This window comes from Diaphorina citri, unplaced genomic scaffold (genome assembly GCF_000475195.1).
Source record: "Diaphorina citri unplaced genomic scaffold, Diaci psyllid genome assembly version 1.1 scaffold546, whole genome shotgun sequence".
Classification (NCBI taxonomy): domain Eukaryota; kingdom Metazoa; phylum Arthropoda; class Insecta; order Hemiptera; family Psyllidae; genus Diaphorina; species Diaphorina citri.
The window spans coordinates 41,404-64,005 of NW_007377980.1; the positions used below are offsets into that span (position 1 = coordinate 41,404).

At 37.5% G+C, this 22,602-nt stretch overlaps 3 protein-coding genes and 1 long non-coding RNA gene across 4 annotated transcripts in view; 1 reads left to right on the top strand and 3 right to left on the bottom strand.

Annotated features, from left to right (window-relative positions):
- LOC103509959 (coiled-coil domain-containing protein 39) overlaps positions 1-1,825 on the bottom strand; it is a 21,586-nt gene extending 19,761 nt beyond the window's left edge. The window contains exons 1-5 of the mRNA XM_026824133.1: positions 1,814-1,825; positions 1,506-1,625; positions 1,300-1,359; positions 627-932; positions 90-311 (exon numbers count right to left, since the gene is read on the bottom strand). Of these exons, the coding sequence (XP_026679934.1) occupies positions 90-311; positions 627-932; positions 1,300-1,359; positions 1,506-1,625; positions 1,814-1,825 (720 nt within the window). The remainder of the gene's footprint in view (positions 1-89; positions 312-626; positions 933-1,299; positions 1,360-1,505; positions 1,626-1,813) is intronic.
- A 296-nt stretch (positions 1,826-2,121) lies between these two features.
- Positions 2,122-21,500, bottom strand: LOC103509961 (T-complex protein 1 subunit theta). The gene is made up of 11 exons (XM_026824134.1): positions 21,276-21,500; positions 20,667-20,798; positions 19,929-20,127; positions 19,018-19,242; positions 16,430-16,573; positions 15,657-15,684; positions 10,691-10,775; positions 10,043-10,246; positions 9,075-9,311; positions 8,502-8,612; positions 2,122-2,275 (listed from the first exon to the last, which is right to left on the bottom strand). The coding sequence occupies exons 1-11, from the start codon at positions 21,498-21,500 to the stop codon at positions 2,192-2,194; spliced, it is 1,674 nt and encodes a 557-aa protein (XP_026679935.1). The 3' UTR covers positions 2,122-2,191.
- On the bottom strand, positions 15,395-16,383 carry LOC113467763. Its single transcript, XR_003391724.1, has 2 exons — positions 16,334-16,383; positions 15,395-15,684 (listed from the first exon to the last, which is right to left on the bottom strand). It is a non-coding gene; the product is annotated as an uncharacterized LOC113467763 (long non-coding RNA).
- LOC113467762 (nuclear migration protein nudC-like) lies at positions 17,645-18,298 on the top strand. The gene is made up of 2 exons (XM_026824147.1): positions 17,645-17,927; positions 18,018-18,298. Exons 1-2 carry the CDS (start codon positions 17,839-17,841, stop codon positions 18,277-18,279), a joined length of 351 nt encoding a protein of 116 aa, XP_026679948.1. The 5' UTR covers positions 17,645-17,838; the 3' UTR covers positions 18,280-18,298.
- Positions 21,501-22,602: the final 1,102 nt, after the last annotated feature.

Below are 22,602 nucleotides of genomic sequence, written 5' to 3' on the forward strand. Positions count from 1 at the left end.
AAACATTGCATTTTATGGAACAACAATCAAGACCTGTTTAAATAAAAAAAAGACCAACCTAACAAACATACTTCAAGGGACATGCTTACCTTCTCAACAACACAAATATCCGCATCTCTCAATTTCAATATCTTCATGGAATATTCCCACTGATCTATGAGACTGTTCCTTTCCTTGTTCAAATTTCGACACATCTTCACTATCTGCTCATATTCCACATCTTTGGCTTTCAATTCTTGCACCTCGTTTTGAAGAATGTTTTCTGCCTGCTTGAGATCTTTCAGTAGTTTCTGGCGCTTGAGTTCGTCCTCCTGAAAAATATGAACATTAATTGAATTTGAGTCTTGATATAGGTACCTACTACCATTAATTAAGCTATTTGACAATGAGAGAAAAATACAAACAAATTTTGGAAACCAGCTTGAAGGAAAAGTAGAAGTACTTACCTACAAGTAATGAGGTAACTAACAGAAAATAAAAAGAGATCATTATCTACAATGAAACAAGAGCCTCTACAAGTTTTATCATCTTGACTATTCTCGACATTAAACAGAGAAGGAGGACAGGATAGGAGAAAGCCAGCTGTTCCAAGAACAAACCTCATCTGGTTAGAGTAGGAAACTTACTTTGAACTGGTCTCTGTCTTGCATTTGGTATTTCTCCATCAGATCCAACACATTATCTTCTTGATCCAATTCTGAATTTGTTTCCTGAAGAACACTCTCCGCCCAATCAATCAAACTCTTCTGTTTTTCTATTTTAGATTTATATTTGTTCTCCTCGAAAGCCAACATTTGACATCTGTCCTCTAAGTAGCTTGTTTTTTTCTTCATTTGTTTGACCAAGCTTTCAAAGTGATCCTTTTCATTTTTCTGACTTAAACACATTTCGTTTTCAGAGTTGAGCTGGTTTTGTAGGGTGTTGATTAGCTCCTTGAAAAGGAATAAATAATGGGATGGTTAGTTTCTTTTTATCCTTTAATCAGTACTGATATAGAATTGAAATAAACAAAGTACTTATCCCTGTTGTTGGAAGATTAGAATAGGAATCCCAACATTCTCTATCTATAATTCTAAATTAAACAAGACTTGTAACAAGTTTTTAAATAGGTAACTTAGTTACCTATTTAAAAACTTAAACAATAGTCAAGGAGCTGGAAGCAAAAGTGAAGGAGGGACCTCTGTTTACAGATTCAAGTTTGGACATTTTCCAAGTATCTAATGCTTCGATGAAAGTCAACAATATTATTTTAACATTGAGTTATGAGGATAAGGGGTGGTTTAGGTAGAAGACACCTACATTATTTTGATTCATACTGTCAATTGCAGACTTGATTGCTTTCTTCACATGTTTTCTTAGCTGGACACAAAAGTGAAGGAGGGACCTCTGTTTACAGATTCAAGTTTGGACATTTTCCAAGTATCTAATGCTTGGATGAAAGTCAACAATTTTATTTTAACATTGAGTTATGAGGCTAAGAGGTGGTTTAGGTAGAAGACACCTACATTATTTTGATTCATACTGTCAATTGCAGACTTGATTGCTTTCTTCACATGTTTTCTTTTCAAGTCTTGATCATTTGTTTTGGTTAACAGTTCAGCTTTCTTTTGAATCAGGTCTCTGATCTGAAAATAAGAAAGGAATGGAATTGTTAATAGAGGTCTTTGTCAATTTTTGCTGTACAAGAAGAGAGAAAGGCAAGATTTTTGGAGTGAGAGGACCTCTGTGGAATAGGGCTGGAGATTAAAACCTACAACAAAATAGTGCAAGTTCCTATTAGTGGAAGGTACTACGATTAATGATAAGATGAGACAGTGTTCCCCATGATCCTATGAAGCAAAAGTTCAACACACGTTCGCGTCAGTACCTATTCGTACTTGGTAGGGCAAACTTCTCTTGATCCAAAGGGACAAAAGCTCAAGGATCACGATCGTTTCAGAAAGACCTTAAATGAGGGGTTTTATTAGCGAAAATTGACACGTTGGTCTGCACGCATTCACTTTCTATCCTTCGAATGAGGTGTTTTATTAGCGAAAATTGACACGTTGGTCTGCACGCATTCACTTTCTATCCTTCTAACGAACTGATTTTTAAACGTAATCTGTGTCACACACATTAATAGGTCGGGAAAGGTTAATATAAATCAGGCAACAAGCTATATACAAGAAGATAGGGCACGTATGGAACCAGTCTAGTCATCATCAGGATCAGCACCACCACCCTGGGCGGGGGCTTTCGGCCCTCCCGCTCTCTTGGCCATAATGATCTGGTCCACCTGAAAATAAAATGATAAGGCTTAGTTTCATGGATAAATATAAAGAGAAATTATTTTTTTTTTAGTCGAGTCGAACGGGTTCGGGTGGATTGATGCACCTTGCTGTCTTTTGACAATCTACTTGTTCAACCGAAATTTCTTTTATCTTTCCTGCGGGAGGAATAGAACGCTAGAAAATCTAAGGAAAAATATGACTCACTCTAAGAGGAGACATAAAGCCAGCCTAGCTAGCTTGGAAGGTAGCGCGCCTGCCTTGAAGCGCTAGGTCGCGGGTTTGACTCCCGCACGAGGCGAACTTTAGCTTAAAAAGAAAAGGTTCGTTCTCGGAATAGGTGGCTTTCTCCTATCCTGTCCTCCCATTTATTTCGGGACCGGAAGACCTCCACTGTTACAGTGCCCTCTATCAAAACGGTAAGATCTCCACTGTTACAGTACTTGCGAATTATTATTCTCTTTTCTTTTCATATAAAAATTTCCACTGGCATCATTTTCGGGCTAAAATATTAACGTGTCGGGTGTTATTGATCTTTTAACAGCAAACTGAGAAAGGATTTTTTACTCACCTGTAGGATTGTGTTGGCAGCACTAGTGGCATACTTCAGCGCCCACATTTTGGTCAGGTAGAGATCCAGGATACCAGCCTCAGCAGCATCTATCACCGAGGAGTTCTCCCCCTGTAACAATTGAATACACTACTTTGTAGAACATAATAATATAGGTACAGTTTGTAAAAAGCAGTTACAGTTTCCTCTATCAAAACTCTTTTTTTCTCTTTTTTATTAAGTGATGAAACATTAATATTTTTTTTCTTCTAATCAACTCTACCACAGAAAAACTAACTTCCTCGCTTTCCCGTGTTCTAACGGGGTCGGCGTTTTTCGTCAGCCTCTCAATCAGCCCTAGCTAAGGTGATTGCTTTGGACTGACATTTGCTTTTGGCTGCAAAAATTTTACAAATGGATACCCTTCACACTCAACCTTTACTACATATATTTCTTTAGCAAAGGAAATTTAAGGCAGGTATCCTCCCTGTTTAAAGTCCGAAAGCCAGACTGATCTGGTCTACTCCCTTGTTAAAGTTCCCGAGCCAGACAGCTACCACAGAAAAACTTACATTGATATCAAATCCGTACGTCTTCTTGCCCTCATTGTGCGCAGAGTACAGCTTGCCTAAGGCCAAGTTTTTTTTCTCAGACAGCCGTAGCCGTTGCGAGAACGAAATTTATCTGGTTAATAATGATTTCGCCCTGAGCGGGAATCACACCCACGACCAACTGCCATGGTAGGCTCACTACCTTCCAAGCTAACTAGGCTGGCTGTATCTCTACTCCATAAGATTTTTTTTTTTTTAGGTTTGATAGAGGGAATTGTAACTGCTAAGAACTGTATCGTCCTGAAATCTAAAAGAGAATGAAGACAGGATAGGAGAAAGCCAGCCGTTCCGAGAAGGAACCTTATCTGTTTAGGATAAAATTCGCCCCAGGCGGGAATCGAATCCGCGGCCTACCGCTTACAAGGCAGACGCGCTACCAAGCAAGCTAATTAGGCTGGCGTTATCTCTGCTCCAGAAGATTTCTTGCTTAAAAAAAAAAAGATTTAACCTCAGTATCGCTTTTGCATTATTTCAAGGCACATAGAATAGAATATACCTTCTTTATACTACCAGCATAGGACTGAAAAGTCCCTTTACTCTCGCAGTCTAAACAAGGTCTCATATATTTTATTGGTAAAACATTGCATTTTATGGAACAATAATCAAGACCTGTTTAAATTAAAAAAAAATTACGTTTTTTTTTCTCTCTGACCTGAACTGACGGGAAGAAATAATGTTAATACATAGGATGTCTAATATAAACCTAAGAAATAATAGAAGATTTCTTGCTTACCTTCTCAACAACACAGATATCCGCATCTCTCAATTTCAATATCTTCATGGAATATTCCCACTGATCTATGAGACTGTTCCTTTCCTTGTTCAAATTTCGACACATAAAAAAAAAAAGACTAACTCAACTAACATACTTCAAGGGACATACCTTCTCAACAACACAAATATCCGCATCTCTCAATTTCAAAATCTTCATGGAATATTCCCACTGATCTATGAGACTGTTCCTTTCCTTGTTCAAATTTCGACACATCTTCACTATCTGCTCATATTCCACATCTTTGGCTTTCAATTCTTGCACCTCATTTTGAAGAATGTTTTCTGCCTGCTTGAGATCTTTCAGTAGTTTCTGGCGCTTGAGTTCGTCCTCCTGAAAAATATGAATATAAGATGAGACAGTGTTCCCCATGATCATATGAAGCAAAAGTTCAACACACGTTCGCGTCAGTACCTATTCGTACTTGGTAGGGCAAACTTCTCTTGATCCAAAGGGACAAAAGCTCAAGGATCACGATCGTTTCAGAAAGACCTTAAATGAGGGGTTTTATTAGCGAAAATTGACACGTTGGTCTGCACGCATTCACTTTCTATCTTTCTAACAAACTGATTTTTAAACGTAATTGCAACTGTGTCACACACATTAACAGGTCGGGAAAGGTTAATATAAATCAGGCAACAAGCTATATACAAGAAGATAGGGCACGTATGGAACCAGTCTAGTCATCATCAGGATCGAGGGCATTTTGATGTAGGTACTTACAAGTCTGGGCAGGGCGGTCGCGTTCACGGCCTTGCACAGGCGGCGCAGGGCAAAACGAGGGCATTTTGATGTAGGTACTTACAAGTCTGGGCAGGGCGGTCGCGTTCACGGCCTTGCACAGGCGGCGCAGGTCAAACTTGCTGTTCAGCCGGACCCCCATCAAACCGTACTTGTTCAAATAGTGCAGGGCCATGTCACCGAACTTGGCACCGGCCACGACAACGTTAGCTCCGGTGTCGGCAATCGCTTTGATTTGTTCTTCCAGTTGGTTCTCTTCACCGCGCGAGAATTTCATCAGCTCGTCCGCGGATTTGATAAGCACAGTGCCCTGGCAAATGAAAGAACGATTAGTAAACTTACTTACTGTGGGTGAGACGCCCATCATTGATGGAGAACTAGAACATGAAATCAAATTGGAAGAGTCAACATGGGTGTTTGAGAATGCCAAAACTGTAATGATCAACATGGAGAAGATAAACAAGATGGAATGGTGGTCTAAATTAGTCACAACAGACCCAGAAATCAATACAAAGAAAATAAACCCCGAGCCATCTAAACTGTCTGATCTGGATGGTGAAACCAGAGGACTTGTAGAGAAAATGATGTATGATCAACGGCAAAAAGAAATGGGTCTACCCACTTCTGATGAGCAGAAAAAGCAGGATGTCCTCAAGAAGTTCATGGAACAACACCCTGAAATGGATTTTTCTAACTGTAAATTTGGTTAAGACCTAGATAGGTACCTTATTGTTCTATCTTCGTTCACCTTTGACACCTTCAGGACCTGAGGTTCATTCCTCAGAGCACTTTTGTTCAGCTCACATCAAGAATAATCTTTTTTTTTTATGAGTGCATAGGTCTTAATGGGCCTTTGCTAGGTATCTTGTCTTTTCCCCCTATTTTGTCTATCACACTTGTTGAAATAACAGGACATTCACTTCACAGTTTGAACTGAACACAACATCCTGTCTGTACACATCTCATTTTCACATTCCAGATTTGCCAACTTTGTTTTGTATCTATGTTTAAATATCAGTTCAAAGAAAGGGTCCATAAGTGTTGAAATTACAGCTCTTTTTGTTTCCTTTTTCCAATTAACACTTGTCATACATGATTTTTCTTCTTCATTTTGATCAGATGTATACTGTCACCCCACTTGGTTTAATATTTCTCAATAAATGTTCAAAATCTTTTATATTATCCAATTTTGTTGTTGTTTGTATTATGTCTTCCTTCTCTCATTAATATTATCCAAGCCTTGTGTCTTGATGATTCATTAATATCATATCAATAAGTATTTCTCTCTCATTGTCTGGAGACAAATGCTGATAGGTATGCTAAAAAAAAAAAAAAAAAAAAAATATGGACATGAATATTTTGAATTGAGTAGGAAAGTTAGTCATCATTAAAACTAAGAAGAAGAAAAAAAGATTGTTTCTACCACCTAACACTTGAAGCTCCATTATTGTGGTCAAAATATCAAATCAATCAGGACAATATCTCCTCCAACAGCTGGGACTGAACCCACACCCTCCTTTTAATCAGGGAAGTTTCTTGACCAGTATTATCTTCTCTCCTTTTTTTTCCAATTATCAATTTATCTTAACAGGTCTTCTAATGGCCGAAAAAATGTTAGTGAGATCCACCCATTGTGAGCCAGCCTAGTTAGCTTGGTTGGTAGCGCGTTTGCCTTGTAAGCGCTAGACCGCGGGTTAGAGTCCCGCCTGGGGTGGATTTTATCCTGATGGGATAATGTTCGTTCTCGGAACGGCTGGCTTTCTCCTATCTTGTCTTCCTCCTCTTTTCGATTTTGGGACGATAAGACCTTAGCAGTTACAGTTCCCTATGTCTTCAAAAATTGATTTTTTTTTTAACCAATGTAAAGGGAAAGGGACTTCACTCAGCAAGATAAACAATTGTTTAGATACACTAAACAGGCATTTCAAAATACCTTGGTTCTCCATTATACCAACCTTAGTTTCAGTTGTGGCAATGTCTACTGGACATGTGTACACGGCAATCTTTGCTTTGGTTTGCTTTGTAATGTCTCCTTCGGGGGAAATAAAAAATACACAGCACTACTTAGATGGTGTTAATTTTTTTTTTTATTAATAAAAAAATGCATGGGTAAAAAACAAAGTAAAACGTGATAATGCTCTGAGCAACACATGAACTGTATCTTTACAACTTTAATGTTTAGGATAGAGATCAGAAGGTAAATTTGTAAAGAAATAAACAGAAAAATATCTGGTGGGTGAAATATGGTGAGAAGAAAACAGTAACATATCTTTCAAAACTACAGCCCGTAAGTTGCCTGATTTTAATAGCACACTAGTCAGCCTAGTTAGCTTAGTTGGTAGTGCGTCTGCCTTGTAAGCGCTAAGCCGCGGGTTCGATTCCCGCCCGGGGCGCTGTTTAAATAAAAAAAAAAAGACTAACTTAACTAACACACTTCAAGGGACATGCTTACCTTCTCAACAACACAAATATCCGCATCTCTCAATTTCAATATCTTCATGGAATATTCCCACTGATCTATGAGACTGTTCCTTTCCTTGTTCAAATTTCGACACAGTTATCTTAACAGGCCTTCTAATGGCCGAAAAAATGTTGGTGAGATCCACCCATTGTGAGCCAGCCTAGTTAGCTTGGTTGGTAGCGCGTCTGCCTTGTAAGCGCTAGACCGCGGAAAATATGAACATTAATTGAATTTGAGTCTTGATATAGGTAGCTACTACCATTAATCAAGCTATTTGACAATGAGAGAAAAATACAAACAAATTTTGGAAACCAGCTTGAAGGAAAAGTAGAAGTACCCACCTACAAGTAATGAGGTACCTAACAGAAAATAACTACTACCATTAATTAAGCTATTTGACAATGATAGAAAAATACAAACAAATTTTGGAAACCAGCTTGAAGGAAAAGTAGAAGTACCCACCTACAAGTAATGAGGTACCTAACAGAAAATAAAAAGAGATAATTATCTACGATGAAACAAGAGCCTCTACAAGTTTTATCATCTTGACTATTCTCGACATTAAACAGAGAAGGAGGACAGGATAGGAGAAAGCCAGCTGGGTACCTAACAGAAAATAAAAGAGATAATTATCTACGATGAAACAAGAGCCTCTACAAATTTTATCATCTTGACTATTCTCGACATCAAAGAGAGAAGGAGGACAGGATAGGAGAGAGCCAGCTGTTCCAAGAACAAACCTCATCTGTTTAGAGTAGGAAACTTACTTTGAACTGGTCTCTGTCTTGCATTTGGTATTTCTCCATCAGATCCAACACATTATCTTCTTGATCCAATTCACAACTTTTGTGGATATCACAGCATTACTAAGTGCCACCTTTGCAAACAATTTCCATATTTCAACACTCACGATTTTTACTAATTATTCCATTACAAATTTTAATCAGTAAATTTAATGGTTTCTTCAAATTAAATTGATCCCGAGGACAAGGAAAACCTAGACCCTTGACAAATGGAGCGTGTCTGAAGGCATGTAATGTGTTCCAATCCACTCGACCTGGCCCTTTTTTTTTCCTATCATCCTATTTCTTTCTCTCACCTGTAGGATTGTGTTGGCGGCACTGGTGGCATACTTCAGCGCCCACATTTTGGTCAGGTAGAGATCCAGAATACCAGCCTCAGCAGCATCTATCACTGAGGAGTTCTCACCCTGTAACAATCGAATACACTACTTTGTAGAACATAATAATATACATAGGTACAGTTTGTAAAAAGGCTTTTTAAAAAAGCAGTTCCAGTTTCCTCTATCAAACCTCTTTTTTTTCTCTTTTTTATTAAGAGATGAAACATTAATCTTTTTTTCTTCTAATCAACACTACCACAGAAAAACTAACTTCTTCTTCCTCGCTTTCCCGTGTTCTAACGGGGTCGGCGTTTTTCGTCAGCCTCTCAATCAGCCCTAGCTGAGGTGATTGCTTTGGACTGACATTTGGTTTTGGCTACAAAAATTTAACAAATGGATACCCTTCGCACTCGACCTTTACTACATATTTCTTTAGCAAAGGAAATTTAAGGCTGGTATCCTCCCTGTTTAAAGTCCGAAAGCTAGACTGATCTGGTCTACTCCCTTGTTAAAGTCCCCCAGCCAGACAGCTACCACAGAAAAACTTACATTGATATCAAATCCGTAGGTCTTCTTGCCCTCATTGTGCGCAGAGTATAGCTTGGATATCACCTCGTTGGATTTGACGCCCGTATTCTCGGCCAGAGTTTTGACAAACACCTCCAGGGAGGTGGCAAAACTATGCACAGCGTATTGTTCTAGACCAGACAGGGTATCGGCGTATTTGGAGATCTGGTGAGCGAGCTCAATCTCCGTAGCTCCTGCTCCGGGGAGGAAACGGCCATCCTGGGGGAAGAAGTAGAATTGAAAATATCCTGCTTATACTGTCCAATTCCCGCACGGGCGAACATTATCCTAAACAGATGACGTTCGTTTTCGGAACGGCTGGCTTTCTCCTATCCTATCCTCTCACTCTCTTCGATTTCGGAACAATAAGAGCTCCGTTGTTACTGTTCCCATTATCAAACCTATAACTAGCCAGTAGCCACCAACTCTGATTCAACTGAATTTACCTTGGTGAGAAAGCCTAGTTAGCTTGGTTGGTAGCGCGTCAGCCTTGTAAGCGCTAGGCCGCGGCTTCGATTCCCGGCCGGGGCGGATTTTATCCTGAACGGATAATGTTCGTTCGCGGAAAGGCTGGCTTTCTTCTATGCTGATTTCGGGACGATAAGACTAACATTTTTTTTTCTTTTCAAATAGCCACCAACTTTAGTTTTTTTTTTTTTTTTTTTTTTTATAGAATTGAAAATATCCTGCTTCTACTGTCCAATTCCCGCACGGGCGAACATTATCCTAAACAGATAACGTTCGTTTTCGGAACGGCTGGCTTTCTTCTATCCTGTCCTCTCACTCTCTTCGATTTCGGAACGATAAGAGCTCCGTTGTTCTTGTTCCCATTATCAAACCTATAACTAGCCAGTAGCCACTAACTCTGATTCAACTGAATTTACCTTGGTGAGAAGGTAACATGTTAATTAATGTCTTTTGCGCATGAACTTTAGTTTAACTGAATTTACCTTGGTGATTCCTTTGAACGTGTTCACTCCGTCGTCCACAGCGCGTTCAATATCGTCCATGTAGTTCTCCGTGGCACCTCTAATCACCAGAGTGGCAATACGAGACTCGGCTGCTTCCAGTTTAAACACCACCACAGCCGTGTCACCTAGCTCGTCTACAGCCACACTGTCTGCATAGCCTAGCTCAGAGGCAGCTGGGGGAGTCTGTTGGGGAAGAAATACGAGGTTTTTTTCTTGGGTCAGCCACTTATTATCAGGTAGACCTGACAGGCGGACCTCACTATCAGGTCTACCTGTTGTTGTTATTGTTGTCAAATGTCGGGAACTTGGCCATTAGGTCATTCTCCCAGGTCTACGTAAGAGTGAGTGGCTGGCCTTATAAAAATACCCAAGTGTGTATTATGATCTAATAATGTAAAGAAGTAAAGCCGCTTAGTTTAAAGGATATCGTGCCTGCCTTGTGATCGCTAGGTCGCGGGTTCGATTGACGCCCAAGGCGAACTTTATCCTGTACAAATAAGGTTCATCCTCAGAAAGGCTGGCTTTCTATCCTGTAATCCTTCTCTCTCCGATTTCGGGACGATAAGACCTCTGTAGTTACAGTTTCCTCTATAAAAAAAACGAGGGCATTTCGATGTAGGTACTTACAAGTCTGGGCAGGGCGGTCGCGTTCACGGCCTTGCACAGGCGGCGCAGGTCAAACTTGCTGTTCAGCCGGACCGCTGCACTTGGGCTTACAATGTGGGATTACAAAATCCTGCATGGGATCATGTGGGATTGCAATCCTTCATCTGCAGGTCTGCACATGTGCAGATACCCACAATGTCTTTCTTTCAGCATGAGACTGTGGGTACTAGATAACCTGGTCAGCCACTTATTATCAGGTAGACCTGACAGGCGGACCTCACTATCAGGTCTACCTGTTGTTATTGTTGTCACAGGTAGACCTGACAGGCGGACCTCACTATCAGGCCTACCTGTTGTTATTGTTGTCAAATGTCGGGAACTTGGCCATTAGGTCATTCTCCCAGGTCTACGTAAGAGTGAGTGGCTGGCCTTATAAAAATACCCAAGTGTGTATTATGATCTAATAATGTAAAGAAGTAAAGCCGCTTAGTTTAAAGGATATCGTGCCTGCCTTGTGATCGCTAGGTCGCGGGTTCGATTGTTGTCAAATGTCGGGAACTTTGCCATTAGGTCATTCTCCCAGGTCTACGTAAGAGTGAGTGGCTGGCCTTATAAAAATACCCAAGTATGTATTATGATCTAATAATGTAAAGAAGTAAAGCCGCTTAGTTTAAAGGATATCGTGCCTGCCTTGTGATCGCTAGGTCGCGGGTTCGATCATCAAAATTTACCTTGGTATCATTTCCAATTAATTTACAGAGAAATGAGGTGGAAGGAAGCATCAACTGTTATAATTGCAGCCAAGAGCAAAACCAGTGAACAATTCCAAATTTTATCTCTTCAGAGAAGTGAGAAAAGCTCTTTCTTGCCCAATGTACATGTTTTTCCTGGTAAGTCTGTAGTCTGTGTAGGAAACAGTTGGACAATGAGTACCTACTTAGCAGAAAGGTATTTCTTGTAATTGTTTGGTATGTACCAAGAGAAGGAAAGGTGAAAAATTCTGTAGTAGATGATATCATAGGTATAAATTAATAATCTCCATGGCCAATAACGTTATGAGGTACACAGTGACCTGCTGACCTGAAATCAATATCATCAGAAAAAAAAAATAATAATAATAATGATAAAAAAATAGTTCTTAAGTAGCACCAAAGTAAGTCTTAGATAGGTGCTGTTCATAGAAGATTAAGACCAAAACTACTCATATCTCTGTTAAAAATGATGTTTTGATTATATTTGCAGGAGGACTTGTGGATGAAGCTGATTCTAGCACAGAGTGGCTCAAGGTGTTCAAATTCAATTTTCACAATCTTGTAAATTTAGAACGGATAGAATTTAACCTTGCCAATCCCTTACGTCAAAATTCAAATGTATACAAACTGATGTACCAAAACCACACAGACTCTCAGAACTTTGTCAACTTGACCGATTTGAACCAGAGACCTTTGAGTCAATTGAACTTGCAAAACAAAGTGCTGCCAAAATTCATCTCACTGAGAATAACAGCTATACGGGAAACATTTGAGGAGTGTGGGATTTTGTTATGTAAACCAAATAGATCTGATGCAAGTAACAATGACAATCAAGACAAAAATATTGACAAGGACTCTTCAAGTGTAAGTCTAAATAAAGAGAGGTTTGGTTGGTTGAACTGCAAAAATATGGTTAGGATAAGATTTAAAAAAAAAAAAAAAAAAAAAAGCCATTGAGAACAAACACACCAAAGTTGTTTCACCCATTACCAAATTTCACGTTGCCACGGTTTGGCTTTCATAGTAGTTGGGTTTGATGAGGAGTAGGCTTTTACAGGTAAAATCAATCTGATACAGTGAATGGGAAAGAGAAACTTTCTACTCTGGAAAGTAATATTGTATTCTGAACTCTGACCTCAGATCTGTTTTATCCACTATTGTATGTATTTAGCGAAATTAGAACAAATACTCTAAAATATTTTGGTTCCTATGCCAAGGAAGTGTTTGCTATTGTGACAGATATATCTGCTGAGCAAAAAATGTGTAATTTATTCAATTTTATGTGACTTAAATCGAATTGTGATAAGTTGACTTTGTTATGTATGTATCTGTGAAATTATGGTTGATTTTTATATGTGACAAGATTTTTATAATTAGAAATATATCTGTTATAACTATGTCCCAGTGTATTGTTCTTTTCTTTTTATGATTGTTGTTTCTCTGTCAGCCTTACAAGATCAGAAAAAGACAAGTTATTCATCTAGGTACAATCTCAAAAGCATCAGTAAAGAAAAGAAAAAATCAACATTCTTGTTTCTAGTAAACAAATAACATTATAATATTTATATATTTAAATTACAATTTCTGACTTTGACCAACTGTAAACCAAATTGAACATCCTCAAACCTCAAAAGCCCTAAATGATTTCTACTTGAAGGGCTCTATAAAAAATGTAACATCCAATACCTAGGTGTTTTCTCCATTCACACTAATCACTAATATGGAGGTGGGGAAAAGTTTTCCTTGGGTCTACAGGCCATTTTGAAATAAATTTTGGATAACGTTCAGTTGCTTCAGTCTGCATATTATGTGTGTCCAAACATTGTTCCATGTACGCGTCAAAGCTAAAGACGGCGAAATAGGACTTTTACCTGGTTAGTAAAAGAAAAAAAAGTATAGGTACTTTTTCTAAGGCGTATGAACATTACGGACCGTAGGTTGTTCGCGCGTTTTTATTATTGAGTTTAAAAGATAAGGAATCTAGTTGGTCTCATTTGACACAGAAATGAACAAGCTTGTCATTTTTAAAGCATAAAAAATTAGCCTCAATAAAGCAAGGTATCGCGCTCGATTTTTTAAGCTCGAGATGGCGGATTCGATTCCCGCCTGGGGCGAACTGTATCCTTAAAAAGATAAGGTTCTCAGAACAGCTGGCTTTCTCCTATCCTGTCCTGATTCTCTCTTTATTATCGCAATGATGTATAAGATCTCTGGTATTACATTCCCTCTTCAAAAAAGAACCTCCTTAAATGAACGGCGCGCGGCGGTATTATTTGGATTCAGTACCCTCGTACGTATTTCCCCTGAAAAGCAAAACAGCGCTTTCAAGTCAGAGGTTCCTTTCGTTTTTTGTCCCTCTTTTTGAGCCAGTGCCAGTGGTAAAATTACAAGAGGAAGGCACATTTTTTTTTTCTTTCCACCTTATGATGTAAATTTTTGTCTTCCACCAGGTGACTGGATGTACCCACCAAATGGTGTGGACATCACATCTACCGATTATTACAAGGACCATTCTGATCTGACCATGTCCGAACTACAACACTACGGCCACCAACATGAGGACACCTCCAAACTCCCTATCCATCGGATGCAGTACAGAGGTCCGTTCGCTTTCGAGCTTGTTGTGCAAAACATTCAATCATCCTCTTCTCATTCTGTAGCTTTCTCTCGAGGTCGACACATGTACAATTTGCCCAGCAGTGAACATACAAGTAAGCTGTGAGCAGCCTCCCTTGAGATACCATTGAGAACAAACACACCAAAGTTGTTTCACCCATTATCAAATTTCACGTTGCCACGGTTTGGCTTTTATAGTGGAAAGTAATCTGGAAAGTAATATTGTATTCTGAACTCTGACCTCAGATCTGTTTTATCCACTATTGTATGTATTTAGCGAAATTAGAACAAATACTGCAATATTCTCAGGAACTTCTGGTACACAAATTTCACCATGGATTATGCTAGAGTCAGTCAAGGCGTCAAGGGGGTAACACTAGAGTTAACTTGTAATTTTTACACCAGTTGCTGTATTCATTCTAATGAGGCCAGTGGCAATGAAGTACAATTTCCTTTTAGTTTATGCCAAGGCAAGTGTTTGCTTTTGTGACAGATATATCTGCTGAGGCGAAAAAATGTGTAATTTTACTTGATTTTTATGTGGAACTTAAATCCGAATTGTTGAGTAAGTTTGACTTTGTTATGTATGAGTATCTTAAGATTAATGGTTGATTTTAATATGTGGACAAGATTTATAAAAATTAAACAGAAATATATCTGGTTTAGTAATTTGTCCCAGTTATTGTTCTTTGCTTTTTTAGATTGTTGTTTCTCTGTCAGCCTTGAGCAAGAATCAGAAAAAGCAAGTTATTAATCTAGATTGTAACATCTCAAAAGCATCAGTAAAGAAAAGAAAAAAATCAACGCATTACTGGTTTCTAGAAACAAACATTATAATTAGTTTACTATATTTAAATTACAATTTTACTGATCTTGGACCCCAACTGGTAAACCAATTGAACATCTCAAACCTCAAAAGCCCTAAATGATTTTCTACTCTGAGGGCGCTCTATACAAAATGTATAACATCCCCAATACCTAGGTGTCTTTCTCCATTCATCTACTAATCATAAGTATAGTATAGTGAGGTGGGCCGAGAAAAGTTTTTCCTTCGGTCTACATGGGATTTTGACTTAATATTTTTTTTGTGATATAAATTTTGCGTCGGATAACGTTCAGTTGCCTCAGCGTCTGCATATTTAATGTGTGTCCAAACATATGTTCCGTTTCCCATGCCATCTGGCATCAAACATTCAACATGAAGTTAATCACAGGCTTTGTTTGGTTTGTTTTGTTGTGTTTTTTTTTTTTCTTTTTTTTAAGGTTAAAAATCTAATGAATGGTACCGTATGGTGGTTGTCAATATGTGTGTCAAAAATTGTTGTTTTCAAATGCTCGGAGTTGACTATTAGGTCATTTTCCCTTGTGCATAAATGTTCTGCATTCATAATTTGTGCATTTGAATCAAAAATTTGAGGTGTAGTCAATAGGATGCATCTCACAACCCACAGAAAGATGTACATAATAAAGTTACTTGAATTCTCAAACTAATTTATTCTTGGCTCATTGACTGCATTTTATTGAATGTCTTGTAACAGAATGGTACCGTGTCTCCATTACATTGTATCAGCTATAGAAAATGACATGTCATTCTGGTTTAACGAATGGGTGTCCATGGCTTCAATAGATCAGCAACCTTTTTCCTTTCTGTGAATAAATGTAAAACAAATGCTAATTAGAATGAGGACTTCTCAACTAATTATACTATATAATAAGACCAAAATTACACTTGGTAAAACTTTAAATAACTACTAAAAAAATGAACTCTTGACTTTAAGTTAAATATATGAAATTTGTAAAACTTGAAGTAAAGAGTTTTTTTTATTATTATTATTATTCTTTAGTAGTTAATTATACCTACTTGTTTCAATTTGAAAATATCTGAGCTTATAGTAAAATGAGTATTTCTTTTTTTTTTTTTTCCATGTCTGTGAGAGAGACATGGTAAAATAAAAAATAAAATGGAATAGATCAAAAATATTTGGTGACAAGTCACTATAGTGATAGCTCTAATAATCCTGCTCAGTAATTTTTGGGTCAATTGGTTCTTTGGGGGCCCATAGGAACCTTTTTCTGAGTGAGTTCTGAGTTCTAACTTTACAAATTTCCCTGTAGTACCTACCTATTTATTTGGTCCATAATAAATCTCAAACAATTAGGCCTAGTTTTAACTTTTTTTTTGCAAATATCACACAGATGAAATTTGCCTTTTTACCAAGTTTCTTGGATTGTAGTGTTACAGACTGTATACACAGTGTAACATTTTGAGTTCAAACTTTGTTTGACAAAAATTTACCTTCTGGCTGGAAATCATCTGGATGATTTCTAATGTACTGTCTGTGTATACTCAGTGTAACATTTTGAGTTCAAACTTTGTTTGACAAAAATTTACCTTCTGGCTGGAAATCATCTGGATGATTTCTAATGTACTGTCTGTAGTGAGCATCTTGCAGAGCAAGTAGGTTAGCACGATAATCTTCAAACAATTTACCAACGAGTGCACCCAACCCAAAACAGACAGGGTATAAATAGAAACCTGAAAGCAATAAGAACAAACATCTTTAATCTGACTCATCAATACTTTCAACTTCCTTATGTAAGCATTACTGTAAAAACCAACCAAGATCATTAAACACCAAAAACCTACTTGTAATTTTTGGTAATTATTCAGACACCACTACAACAAAAAAGAAAGCTCCTTTTTGTGTTTAACCTAATCCATTGGTCACTGTTGGAATTTTTGGTAATTATTCAGACACCACTACAACAAAAAAGAAAGCTCCTTTTTGTGTTTAACCTAATCCATTGGTCACCTACTTGGAATTTTTGGTAATTATTCAGACACCACTACAACAAAAAAGAAAGCTCCTTTTTGTGTTTAACCTAATCCACTGGTCACTGCTCATTTATGACTGCTCCTTTCTGTAGAAATTTTCCATTGATATGACTTCTGAACAAGTACCTACCTAATTTTCAAGTTCTTTCTATAGCCTGTTCCATGACTTACCAGTGTATAGTGGTACTCTTTGGTCACTGCTCATTTATGACTGCTCCTTTTTGTAGAAATTTTCCGTTGATATGACTTCTGAACAAGTACCTACCTAATTTTCAAGTTCTTTCTATAGCCTGTTCCATGACTTACCAGTGTATAGTGGTACTCTGAAAACGACGCGAAAAATCGATGTATTGCCAAAGCATGCTGAAACTTTCATGGCGTTCATTTCCCCTCTATTTTCGCTTTTCCCCTCCATCAGGAAAATAAAAGTTTCCCAGTAAAGTTCAGAGTATGGTTTAGCATTAACGTCACTACTCTGCGCTCTCGGATAGAATCCTGATCATCGACCTCAAGGCATAACAGCACCATGCCTCTTTTTACAACTTTTCAAAAAAAAAAAATGTTTTATTATGTTTACCGTTGTCATGACAACATAAACACATTGGGCCAGGAGGTAGACAGAAGAGGATAGTGCGACATGATCAAAATTGATCAACCAATGAATGCATTTGGTTACAAACTATAATCGCTTTTCTTTGGTTGATCGTTTTTAGTGATCATTTGATCAGCTGAAAAAAATCGCTTTCCATCCGTGAACAAAAGTGTTTTTTGTTTTCTGAATCACATTTAAGTTTTCGATTTTTCCCAAAATTATTTCCAGAAAGCAGCCAGAAAGTTTTCCCAAATCTGCTTTTCTCTTGGCATTTCTGTCGGCCTAGTGAGTTTTCCTCTATTTGATTCCTCCACTGGTTGATTAACACAAGTTTCTACTCAAAAAGTTAAAAGATCAGTGGAACATCTTCAAAATGCCTTCTGCAGAAGAAGCACGGTTTGATGGTATGTTGCTTGCTATGGCTGAACAACATGAAGGAGGTGTACCCCAATTTCTGGACACATTTTTTACTGCAGAAGAAGCACGGTTTGATGGTATGTTGCTTGCTATGGCTGAACAACATGAAGGAGGTGTACCCCAATTTCTGGACACATTTTTCGGTTTTCTCGCTCGCAAAACCGATTTTTACACAGGAGGAGAAGATGGTGCTGCTTTCAATTTGGTAAAGGCCTCATTTGACAAACACTTTGAGCCTGCAAAGAAAGAGAGGGAGAGAAAGAAAAAGGAACGGGAAGAGGCTGATAGGAAGTACAAGGAAAAATTGAAGAAAGAAAAAGAAGAGGAAGAGAAGGGTGCAAAAATAACAGAACGAAGGAACGGGAAGAGGCTGATAGGAAGTACAAGGAAAAATTGAAGAAAGAAAAAGAAGAGGAAGAGAAGGGTGCAAAAATAACAGAACATCTTTTCGATTTTGGGACGATAAGACCTTAGCAGTTACAGTTCCCTACATCTTCAGAAAATTGATTTTTTTTTTTTTACCAATGTAAAGGGAAAGGGACTTCACTCAGCAAGATAAACAATTAATACACTAAACAGGCATTTCAAAATACCTTGGTTCTCCATTGTACCAACCTTAGTTTCAGTTGTGGCAATGTCTACTGGACATGTGTACACGGCAATCTTTGCTTTGGTTTGCTTTGTAATGTCTCCTTCTACTGTGGGTTTCATTAACTTACTTTTAAACCCCTAACAGCCTTGTTAAGCCTATAGAAATCAAATTTAACTTAACAGGCTGTTATCTTAACAGGCCTTCTAATGGTCGAAAAAATGTTGGTGAGATCCACCCATTGTGAGCCAGCCTAGTTAGCTTGGTTGGTAGCGCGTCTGCCTTGTAAGCGCTAGACCGCGGGTTAGAGTCCCGCCTGGGGTGGATTTTATCCTGATGGGATAATGTTCGTTCTCGGAACGGCTGGCTTTCTCCTATCCTGTCTTCCTCATCTTTTCGATTTTGGGACGATAAGACCTTAGCAGTTACAGTTCCCTACATCTTCAGAAAATTGATTTTTTTTTTTTTACCAATGTAAAGGGAAAGGGACTTCACTCAGCAAGATAAACAATTGTTTAGATACACTAAACAGGCATTTCAAAATACCTTGGTTCTCCATTGTACCAACCTTAGTTTCAGTTGTGGCAATGTCTACTGGACATGTGTACACGGCAATCTTTGCTTTGGTTTGCTTTGTAATGTCTCCTTCTACTGATCTCTTGAACACCATGCCTTGAACGATTTCTGAGTTGAACAGCCCAGAGCCCAAGATCTTTGTAATTCGGACATTGTCCACATTGAATGAAGAGCTACCATCAGGCAATATTGACACTGAAAGAAACATATTAACATATTACTTAATTCTATGAAATTTATATTATTTCCTTTTGCAATTCCTTTCGTATATCATCTAAAAAGCTTAATCTAAAAGGAACTCTTCATCAAGTGAATGTATTCAATACCCAAGCATAACAAATTACTTAACATACCTACGATCTCTTGAACACCATGCCTTGAACAATTTCTGAGTTGAACAGCCCAGAGCCCAAGATCTTTGTAATTCGGACATTGTCCACATTGAATGAAGAGCTACCATCAGGCAATATTGACACTGAAAGAAACATATTACTTAATTCTATAAAATTTATATTATTTCCTTTTGCAATTCCTTTCGTGTATCATCTAAAAAGCTTAATCTAAAAGGAACTCTTCATCAAGTGAATGTATTCAATACCCAAGCATAACAAATTACTTAACATACCTAGGGTTTCTTTCTCATATTATTTAGTTTTCAAGGTGTCTAGACACTTTTTCTCAAGGATGTTTTTTTTTTTTGGTCCAGAAACCCAACATCTACTATAGCCTTACCACAAGCTATTTACTTCAGCCTTACCACAAGCTTTGGTGATGAGGTCTTTTCAAGGTGTCTAGACACTTTTTCTCAAGGATGTTTTTTTTTGGTCCAGAAACCCAACATCTACTATAGCCTTACCACAAGCTATTTACTTCAGCCTTACCACAAGCTTTGGTGATGAGGTCAGTCAGGAAGTCTTCATTTCCATACTGTTTGCTCATGATGGCAGATTTGATTCCCTTGGTAACATTCTCAACATTTCTGACATCTTTAACTTCAAAACAAGTCAGGGTTGGCAAAATCTCCAGAGTCTTGGCCAAAGCCAGTTTGTATCCGTTTACAATTTCTGATGGAGTCAGACCCTGAAAAAAACGACATGAATAATTTGAATTGAGTAGGAAAGTTAGTCATCATTAAAACTAAGAAGAAGAAAAAAAAAAGAAAAAAAAAAGATTGTTTCTACCACCTAACACTTGAAGCTCCATTTTGTGGTCAAAATATCAAATCAATCAGGACAATATCTCCTCTGAACCACAGCTGGGACTGAACCCACACCCTCCTTTTAATCAGGGAAGTTTCTTGACCAGTATTATCTTCTCTCCTTTTTTTTCCAATTATCAAACCTTAAGTATAACAAGATTGTACTCTATTGGTAGTATTGGTTAAAACACAATGCTAATGTTAGATCTTACCATTCTCAATAAGTTGTCAGCATTCACTAGGAGAGCTCCAGCAAAGATGATCACAAAATTTGTTCCATCCCCCATTTCTTCTTCTTGCATTTGAGAGCCCAAAATGATCAGCTTAGCTGCAGGATGTTCAATCTGTCAAATTTAAGTATAACAAGATTGTACTCTATTGGTAGTATTGGTTAAAACACAATGCCAATGTTAGATCTTACCATTCTCAATAAGTTGTCAGCATTCACTAGGAGAGCTCCAGCAAAGATGATGACAAAATTTGTTCCATCCCCCATTTCTTCTTCTTGCATTTGAGAGCCCAAAATGATCAGCTTAGCTGCAGGATGTTCAATCTGTCAAATGAAACCACATTACAAGATAATATACACATATGTAACATAAAAATTGGCATAAAAGTAATGAATTTTTTAATTATTATTTATTCATTTTGTTTTATTTTCATTTTTTTTCTAGAAATAGCAAAACTCTCCCAGAGAGGTGGTACTTAATGACACAATTTACTGTATGCAGCAAAATGGACCTTTTGTAAACAAAACCACATTACAAGATAATATACACATATGTAATATAAAAATTGGTAATATTAGTAATGCATTTTTTAATTATTATTTATTCATTTTGTTTTATTTTCATTTTTTCTAGAAATAGCAAAACTCTCCCAGAGAGGTGGTACTTAATGACACAATTTACTGTATGCAGCAAAATGGACCTTTTGTAAACTACCTACTACTATACTAAGTCACCCAATTATTTTCAAGTGATTGTCTTGTGCCATCTTATTAAAAAGAAAGTGAAAAAATCTTATTCACCTCCAACTCTCTGATAATGGTGGCTGCATCATTTGTTACAAACAGCTTATCAATGTGATTGATTACAATTTTGTTCATTCCATTAGGGCCATAGGCTGTCCTGACTGTATCAGCAAAATCCTTGCAAGCACTGATGTTTCGGTATACAGCTTCTTCCAAACCTGAGAAATGCTGTAAGATGAAATAAAATAAATTAAATTTCAAATTCATTATCGTCCAAAACATAATTATAAGTACTTATTTGAAATCTATGACCTATGAAAGTAGAGAGAAAAAAGGTAAAGAAAGGGGCCTTCTTTCCATGGACCTCTCTATTTATGGCTTTTGAGTAACATAGCAAAATTTTGAAATTAATACACTCCATGGCAGACTCCCATTAAAAAAAAAAAAAAAAAAAAACAACCTTAGGCGATTATCGTCCAAAACATAATTATAGATACTTATTTAAATCTATGATCTATGAAAGTAAAGAGAAAAATAGTAAAGAAAGGGGCCTTCTTTCCATGGACCTCTCTATTTATGGTTTTTGAGTAACATGGCAATTTTGAAATTAATACACTCCATGGCAGACTCCCATTAAAAAAAAAAAAAAAACTAGACCCTAGGCCTCCATAACAGCACCATGCCAGCATGGTGTAGTCAATAGCCAATCCCCTACCACGCCATTCAGTTCTTCTTGATTCTGGTCTGGTTGTCCTTCAAATCTTGAATCTTGTTCTACCACTCTACTCCGCGATACAAAAAGTTATAGAGAAAACAAAACTCGCATCCAAACACCTTGATTTTTTACCTGTTCGTTAAAGTTAATAGTCGCGATAGAGAATTGTGAGTTGGGGAGTTGTGATCTAATTTTAAAAATAGATTTTTTGAAACACCTGAAATTGGGATTTTTACCTTTCTTTTGAGTTTTTCAAGTTTTGTGTCAGTTCGCATTTCTTTTCAAGACGTTCGTGTGAGTGTTTGTGTGTTGAAATTCCTTCATCACTGCCCAGGTATCTCGGTCATCGAATCTACAAGAACAACATTTTGAAAGTTGCACCTTGCTATAGCTTGAGTTCCCAAGTGATTTTATCTGTTTAAAATAAGTAAAATAATTCTTAATTATTTTGAAGATAACATTTTTTAAAATATAAATAAATACCTATCTAATATCTGGGAGTGAAGTTAAAGCAAATAATTTTCCATTTTAGATCCATGTTTGAAAGTTTATACATAGTGGATACATAACGAAATGCCTTATACGTGTGGTTGCAAATATCTAACCTTGATCAAAGTTGTGCATACCTTTAACTAATCTTAAAGCTCTTGGATTGTTCTAAAGTTTAAC